We start from the raw sequence: 8,039 nt of genomic DNA, 5'->3' as shown, positions 1-8,039 counted from the left end.
GGTGTGACTCCACTTTCAAAGAGTTATGAACCTGCACTCCAAAGTCTCTTTGTTCAGCAACACTCCTTGGGACCTTACCCATTGAGTGTAGACGTCCTGCCCTGATTTGCCTTTCCCAAAAAGCAGCAGCTTACATTTATCCAAATTAAACGCCACCTTGCCCCCCTTTGGCCCCTTGCCCGCCTCGATGTTTTTTAATGATTCTTGTCAAACATTGCCCTCTGAAGGGCCCAGCAAGGTTGCATGTGACCCGGGGAATGTCACTGATGTTTGGCTTTCACAGATATTGGAGGACCCAAAAGATGAAGAAAATAGTATTTGCATAAATTCCTACATTCCAATGTCTAATGAAAAACTGAAATGTGAAGGGACCTGCCTGAAAACACGAGATTCACGTGTTAAAATAGCGTTGGGTAAGAAGCTGATAATGGGGCAGCCAGTTTCCTAAGTTACCAATCACTTCATGGTACAGAACATAAACATTGCTGAAAGGCAGACACTGGCTCAATATTATTTGTCTGACAGTCATCAGAAACCAGCCTTGGGAAAGGAATACCTAAAAGCAAAGCAAAATACTGCAGAGTCTGGAAATCAGAAAAAGTGCTGGAGAAACTATCTGGCAGCATCGGTGGAGACAGAAAAGCTCAGTTATCATTGGGTTCAACATGTGAAGAGCTCTTTTACAAATCAAAGGAATTGCACTGCATCTTTCTCATTGGGAAAAGGGAGTGATAGAGACTGCCAGAAACTCCCTCGGATGTTGCCTGACCTGCTGCGCTTTTCCAGCGCCACTCTAATCTAGATTCTGATCTCCAGCATCTGCAGTCCTCACTTTTGCCTACTCCCATTGTAACGGCCTATCTAGAGTCTCCTAACCTGTTCTGTCAGTGAACAGTTCTGCTACACCTCCATGCCAGTGATGTCCAAACCAATCAACACCATTTCCTCATGCTGTGTAAAAATTGGTGTGCCTTTTCCAAGTGATTTCTTGCGTTCTAGTCCTGATGCACACAAGATAAAATGTATTAACTTCACACATCCTTTTATTCCGGTTTTAATATCCCTGTCCCTGAATGTCAGTAAGATGAAACCATTCCGCACCATTCAGAAATCCCACACCATTGCTTGAGATAGCTCTCAAGAGTGTTGTGGCGGCACACTAAAGGCAGAAACAAGCCATGGCCCCCAGGTCTCAAGCAATGTGCCTGCGACAGGAATGAACCACTGGGAGGCAGCTGGGTTACTGAGTGTGGGGTGCAGCAGTTAGAGAATTCAGCTCTCCTGCTGGTGCTGCAGCCTGAGCTGTTAGCTACATGTTATTCCAGAGAGTCCTGGCAGCCTGGACATTGCATTCAGCACTCACTGTGCAGTGAGCTCCCTCCACACTCCGACTACCCCAAGTTCTGAGTGTTCGGGCAGCAATAAGAATGGAGAAGTGAATGTAACAGGGATAGCAAAAGCCACCTCGGGAGCAAGTGGCTCTTCACCTGGGTAAAGCTTCAACCCAAAATATTGTTAGAGTCTCAATAACTAACACAAGTCATCACCTCAGGGGAAGGATTATTGATACCAAGCCAATCACCGTGCGCTCTCGTTCAGTAGGTTAGCCTCAAAAGGAAGGATAGATTCTTCAGCTGTTCATGATAAATGGACAAAACAAAATCAAACATGGAAATCTGTTTAAACCATAAGCTTTGGAGCAACAAATGTACTCAGTTGCTTCCCTTTATTAAACATGAATGAAAAGTGCGCAAAGTTCATAACCAAAAAAAACAATAAAAACCCATGATGGCCTGTCAATCGTTTGGCACAACCTTCAACCTCAGCAGCAATCCCAGCTTGTGATTGGCTAACCAATAGGAAGTTACAGTGATTGGCCAAGGAGCCTGGATGAAGGTCTGGTGTCCTCTTGCCTGTGAAAAGCTGAAATGGAGAGAGAGGAGGGGGGAGGGCGGTGAGGAGGCAGAGGGAGGGAGAGTTGCCTGGTGCAGGAGGGGACAATGTGGCTCCCTGACGCTGTCGTCAGTTACGCTGGAAGGCGTTTTGTGCAGCTGCTCCAGCAGCAGCCCCAGCTGCATTCCGCATGGCTGGGTTTGACATGACCCCGGCTGCTAACTCCTCTTGTGCCTTCTGGAAACTGGCACCAGTCCTCCGGTAAAGGGAGTGGACCTGTGGCAAAGAAAGGGAAGCTATTAGTGAGAGACCCACACACTATCCTAGCGCGAGCTGGTCTGACTACAGCAATATTGTTCTTGTAACCTAATAGCTAGTGTTAGCCCAGACATTTGTGTGCAGGAAGACACCATATCTGCACGTTAGAGTTCGCTGGAATAACCGTATGCTGGATTCTTCATCGTACAACTCCTGCCCAGTTTCATACATTATGGGGAATAACTAGCATCACCACATCAGGTAAAATACCCTGATAGAGACAAACCCTCATTACGGAAGTAGCAGTTGCCAGGATTAGATTCCCTAGAGTGTGGAAACAGGCCCTTCAGCCCAACCGCCCCTTTGAAGAGTTTCCCACCCAGACCCATTTCCCTCTGACTAATGCACCAACACTATGGGCAATTTCCCATGGCCAAATCACCTAACCTGCAAACCTTTGGATTGTGGGAGGAAATCGGAGCACCCGGAGGAAACCCACACAGACACGGGGAGAAAGTGCAAACTCCACACAGACGGTCACCCAAAGCAGAGATTGAACCCGGGGGTCCCTGGCACTGTGAGTCTGCAGTGCTAACCACCGAGCCACCATACCACCCTGAGCCATCTCGAAATGACTCCAACACTTTGGTGGCAGATATTTGCAAAACTAATTGGTGATCAAGCAGACAACAGCATTGGATAATCATAAGATACCTTGTTGTGGTGCACGGTAGTGTTCCAACCTGTGCACCAGGAGGTCTGGGATCAATTCTCACCTGCTCCAGAGGTGTGTCTGTCTTGGTTAACAAGTTTACTGAAAGTACCCCCAACTCACTGCTGGAAGCAAACTCCCAGCACTTTTGTAAAGTTGGTCACTGCAGGATTGACTCGTGCACAGGCTTCACGTTACTTCAGCTGTTCACAGACAGAGCTCTGGTTGGATCCTATCAGGAGTCAATGCTCAAGGAGCTGAGTACCTCACAAAGATGATCCTGACTTTGGAGGGAAGCAGGGCTCATCCAGCCCAACAAAGGGGTGATTGTCAGACTGGCCTTGTATTCCCTCGTGTACAGAGATTAATGGGGGACCAACATTATTAAAGAGTTGGATAGGGTCAATGGAGGGAAACAGCTCCTTCTGGTTTGAAGGGGAGAGAGTCCAGAACGAAGGGGCAGGGCCTTCAACTCAGAGCCGGACTGTTCCCAGGTAATATCAGGAAGCATTTCTGTACATAAACAGGAGTGGAAATCTGGAAGACTGCCCAACAACAAAAAAGCTATAACTGGAAATGGTGAGATTCAAATCAATAGATTTTGTTTCTAGGGTAATGGGGAGGCAGAAACAAGATATAGATTACTTCTGCTTTCTCAGCTGTGGATTGGCTTTATGAATGGCTGCTCCTGTCCCTGGGTAACTAACCCGAGGGGCTGAGTGGCCTCCTGCTGTCCCTGGGTAACTAACCCGAGGGGCTGAGTGGCCTCCTGCTGTCCCTGGGTAACTAACCCGAGGGGCTGAGTGGCCTGTCCCTGGGTAACTAACCCGAGGGGCTGAGTGGCCTGTCCCTGGGTAACTAACCCGAGGGGCCGAACGGCCTCCTGCTGTCCCTGGGTAACTAACCCGAGGGGCTGAATGGCCTCCTGCTGTCCCTGGGTAACTAACCCGAGGGGCTGGGTGGCCTGTCCCTGGGTAACTAACCCGAGGGGCTGAGTGGCCTGTCCCTGGGTAACTAACCCGAGGGGCTGAGTGGCCTGTCCCTGGGTAACTAACCCAAGGGGCTGGGTGGCCTCCTGCTGTCCCTGGGTAACTATCAGTAATTGGGTGTGCTGTCCCTGCTGCCTCAGTGGCACCACCAAGCAGGTAATGAGAGGCACTGCAGCAGCGGCTGTTGACTGTGTGGCGGGGCTTGGGGTCATTCCTCCTTGTGGATGTAACTCACCCGCTTCAACATCACGACCCCCAGGACTGCAGAGGCTGTGAATAAGACCGAGACCATCATCATGACCACACCCACACCGACATTGCTTTTCAACGCAGAGAGTGAAGAAATCCAGCCACTGGGAGGAAAAACACCAGTTAGAACAAGTATATTGGACATCCCATCATCCTAACCCTTTGGTTAGGAGCCCTCACACTGACACATTACACTTACTGCCAGCATAGTGACAGCCTGGAGCTGGGAGAATTGGGGCCCTGACTGTAAACCATCCCAGCATCCTCACTGACTGGGTTTGACATTCCATAGTTATCTGTAGTTTCTGACCTCTGTTTCCTGTAGCCTCTGGTCACTGGTGTCTGTCAGAGCGAGGAACAACAGGCAGCAGCAACACAAACAAGGCATAACAACAGCTCACCAAAAACAGAGTGATGAATGGACAGCACCATGAAACACGAGTTCCAGTTCTCCCTCTCTCTCTCTCGCTCTCTCTCTGTAGACACTACCCATCCCAAATATTCCCAGTAGTGCCGTACTTTATTTTCCTATTCCTGGTCACTGCCCACTGACCCCTATATTCGAGAGAGAGGGGGGGGGGGGGGGGGGGGATATCAGCCAGGGTTCCTGCTCCTGGTCACTGCCCATTGACCCCTATATTAGAGGGGGGGAGGGGGGGGAAAAATCAGCCAGGGTTCCTGCTCCTGGTCACTGCCCACTGACCCCTATATTAGAGAGGGGGGGGGGGAAATCAGCCAGGGTTCCTGCTCCTGGTCACTGCCCACTGACCCCTATATTAGACAGAGAGGGGGGGGGAAATCAGCCAGGGTTCCTGCTCCTGGTCACTGCCCACTGACCCCTATATTCGAGAGAGAGTGGGGGGAAATCAAGCAGGGCTACTGCTCCTGGTCACTGCCCATTGACCCCTATATTAGACAGAGAGGGGGGGGAAAATCAGCCAGGGTTCCTGCTCCTGGTCACTGCCCACTGACCCCTATATTAGACAGAGAGGGGGGGGGAAATCAGCCAGGGTTCCTGCGCCTGATCATTGTCCACTGACCCCTATATGAGAGAGAGAGAGAGAGAGAGAGAGAGGGGAGGGAGGGAAATCAGCCAGGGTTCCTGCTCCTGGTCACTCCCAGCTAGCCCAGAGTATCAGGGGCTTTTGATTGATCATGTGGTGTGAAAGTGGTTACTCACCAGAATCCCCAGCCTGGAATACCGACTGTTTGTAAAACAAAGGTGATGTCTTGGACAAAGAAAACAAAGAAGAAGGAAAAGAAATTGAAGGAGCTGTCGGTCCTGAATGGGGATACAAAAGGAGAAAAGGAAATCAGTATAACTCAGAACCAGGCAAATAACCACAGATATTAAACCAGCACCCCGACACGTGTCCATCCTGCTGACACACTGTGATCCTCAGCTTCATTCCTGGGTCCTGGGTACGCAGTCAGTGCTGAGATGGTGGTGGCTGTAGTCAGTACCAACAGGGATGGGGGTGGATGTGGTCAGTCAATATTGATGGGGTGGATCTTCAGGAAAGGGTCAGTGTTGACTCTGGAGGAGGGAAGGTGGTCAGTCAATGTTGACAGGAAAGGGGGCAGTATTATCTGGGGGTGCTGGTGTCCAGGAGACAGTCAGTATTACTGGAGAGTGGAGAGTGTCTCCTCAGGTAGACCAGCCTACAGTCAACTCAATTGCACAACGGTACCTACCTAAATGCCTTGTACAGCGGTCTGTACCAACACACAAAGGAGCAGGGTGTGAACAGAAGCAGCCAGAGGATAGAAAGGCCAAAGTGTGTTCCAGCTTCAACATGAACGGTGAACCAGGCTAGACTGCCCAGGAGATTGAGGAAGAGAACAACCGAGCTTACTGTGAACAAAGACAAACACCAGTTAAACCTTACAGTGACAGTAAGCAGCTGTCACTACACTGGCTCTCCATCTGAACACTGGCAGGATGATCTGTTAGTATCCCTGGCCCCACTGAAGGAGCCCAGAGCAGCAGTGACAATACTGTACTCTCCCAGGGGATGATGTGAACATAGTCAATGCTGGTCAATTCTTCACTCAGAGCAGTAAGGACATGGAATACCCTGCCTGCAACAGTAGTAGACTTGCCAACTTTAAGGGCATTTAAATGGTCATTGGACAGACACATGGATGATAATGGAATAGTGTAGGTTCGATGGGCTTCAGATCGATTCCACAGGTCGGCGCAACATCGACGGCCAAAGGGCGTGTACTGTGCTGGATGGTTCTATGTTCTCTGGTCTTTGTACAGTACTCACACATCCACAGGTAATACATCACGCTGACAGTCTTCTGGAAGTCCCGGGGAATGTCTGCCTTGATGTCGTGGTAGAAGCATGGCTTCACTGGGCAGAAGGAAGGCAGTGGAGGCCAATTATTCAGGGATACTGCAAGCAAAACATGAACGTAAGACCACTATGACAGGCTGATCAAACTGCAAACACGTTACCGAGAGCTACAGGTCACCCTCTTAATGGACAAAATTACCATGACATCTTTGCTCCAAACACTCCAAGGACAGGGACAGGGCAGATTCAGTGACAGAGTAAGGTTCCTCTTGCTCGGTGCTGAGCAGCACAGCACTACCTCAGCACTGACTGGGGTGCTGTGCACGCCCGTACACAGATGGCAAGGTGTTTCTGTGGTTAGCACTGACCGTGCCTGGGACACTTGGGTCTGCATGGAGTTTGCACATACTCCCGTGTGTCTGTGTGCTCCAGTTTCCTCCCACAGTCCAAAGATGTGCAGGACAGGTGAATTGCCCTGCGTGACCAGTCGAGGGGGGTGGGTCTGGGTAAGATGCTCTTCAGAGGAGCCTCCACCTGCACTGTAAGGATTCTATGACTATGCCTAGTGAGGTATAACTGGGACGGAGGGGAGTGCCGGACACTCAGACTCACTGCTAGATGAGATGGCTGTGTTCTGGAGCTCTTTCTCCTTTCGGTCTAACTCGGCCGCTTTCTTCTCCAGCTCTTCCTGCTGCCTCAGCAGGTCAGCTGTTAGCATCGTCGTGGGCTTCTGAAAATCAACATAGCAGCTTTAATATCGGAGAATGGCCCGATGACAACGCAATCCAGATGTTGAATAAGACTGTCCGAGGACTTCAAGGAGGACAGAGGGATTTCAGGAGAAACTGGTGAAAGGGGGAATCTCAACCTGTAACTGTGTTCCCGGTCAGCCATCTCACAGCTGGCAGGATACTGCATTCTGTCTGGTCGAGGGTTGATTCCTGTTGAATGGAGCCAAGACTCATTCAATCAAGGATCTGGTGCTCTCCTTCTGCCAGTGTGAGAGAGAATATAGAGATGAGGGGTCCCACAGCTGTAGAGCACTGGCCTGAACCACATTACCCAGTAATACACCAGTGAGTGAGTATGAGACACCAGACTGGCTGTGACAGTGATGCTAATGTTAGCTGACTGGACACAGCACAGGCAAGTAGAAAGCAGGGGAAAACACACTGGCAAATCACAGCTCCCACACAGACCGAGTTCACCAAGCATCTGGCACAGAGCAACAGCGGCTGCAGAGAGCCGGGAGATGTAGGGTGTGTGTGTGTTTGCATGGTCTGTGTATGTGCATGCCTGTGTGGGAGGCAGCTCTGTAGGAGTCTGTGTACTTGTGCATCTTGCCGTATATATCTGTGATGTAGAGGTGCCGATGTTGGAATGGGTTGGACACAGCGAAAAAACATCACACAACACCAGGTTATAGTCCAACAGGTTTATTTGGAAATACAAGCTGTCAGAGTGCTGCTCCTTCATCAGCTAGCTACCAGAGAAAGTTGGACTACACAGAAGGACCTCGATTATCCAAATGAGATGGGTGGGCACAATTTCATTCCAATAATCGATTATTCAGTTAATCAATTAAATGCCTTTCCTCTGGGGCTGAGTTTTTTTTAAAAAGGTCCACTCCCCATT

The 8,039-nt window shown here is 50.0% G+C and overlaps 1 protein-coding gene across 1 annotated transcript in view; it reads right to left on the bottom strand.

Moving 5' to 3' along the window:
- Positions 1-1,679: 1,679 nt before the first annotated feature.
- The window catches only part of LOC140453951 (secretory carrier-associated membrane protein 3-like), a 28,861-nt gene continuing 22,501 nt past the window's right edge, over positions 1,680-8,039 (bottom strand). The window contains exons 4-9 of the mRNA XM_072548822.1: positions 7,017-7,134; positions 6,375-6,503; positions 5,797-5,956; positions 5,282-5,383; positions 4,088-4,205; positions 1,680-2,169 (exon numbers count right to left, since the gene is read on the bottom strand). Of these exons, the coding sequence (XP_072404923.1) occupies positions 2,023-2,169; positions 4,088-4,205; positions 5,282-5,383; positions 5,797-5,956; positions 6,375-6,503; positions 7,017-7,134 (774 nt within the window). The 3' untranslated portion in view covers positions 1,680-2,022. The remainder of the gene's footprint in view (positions 2,170-4,087; positions 4,206-5,281; positions 5,384-5,796; positions 5,957-6,374; positions 6,504-7,016; positions 7,135-8,039) is intronic.

Source organism: Chiloscyllium punctatum, chromosome 28 (assembly GCF_047496795.1).
Source record: "Chiloscyllium punctatum isolate Juve2018m chromosome 28, sChiPun1.3, whole genome shotgun sequence".
Lineage (NCBI taxonomy): Eukaryota > Metazoa > Chordata > Chondrichthyes > Orectolobiformes > Hemiscylliidae > Chiloscyllium > Chiloscyllium punctatum.
The sequence above is the reverse complement of the archived record's forward strand: the minus strand, read 5'-3'. Positions and strand labels throughout refer to the sequence as shown.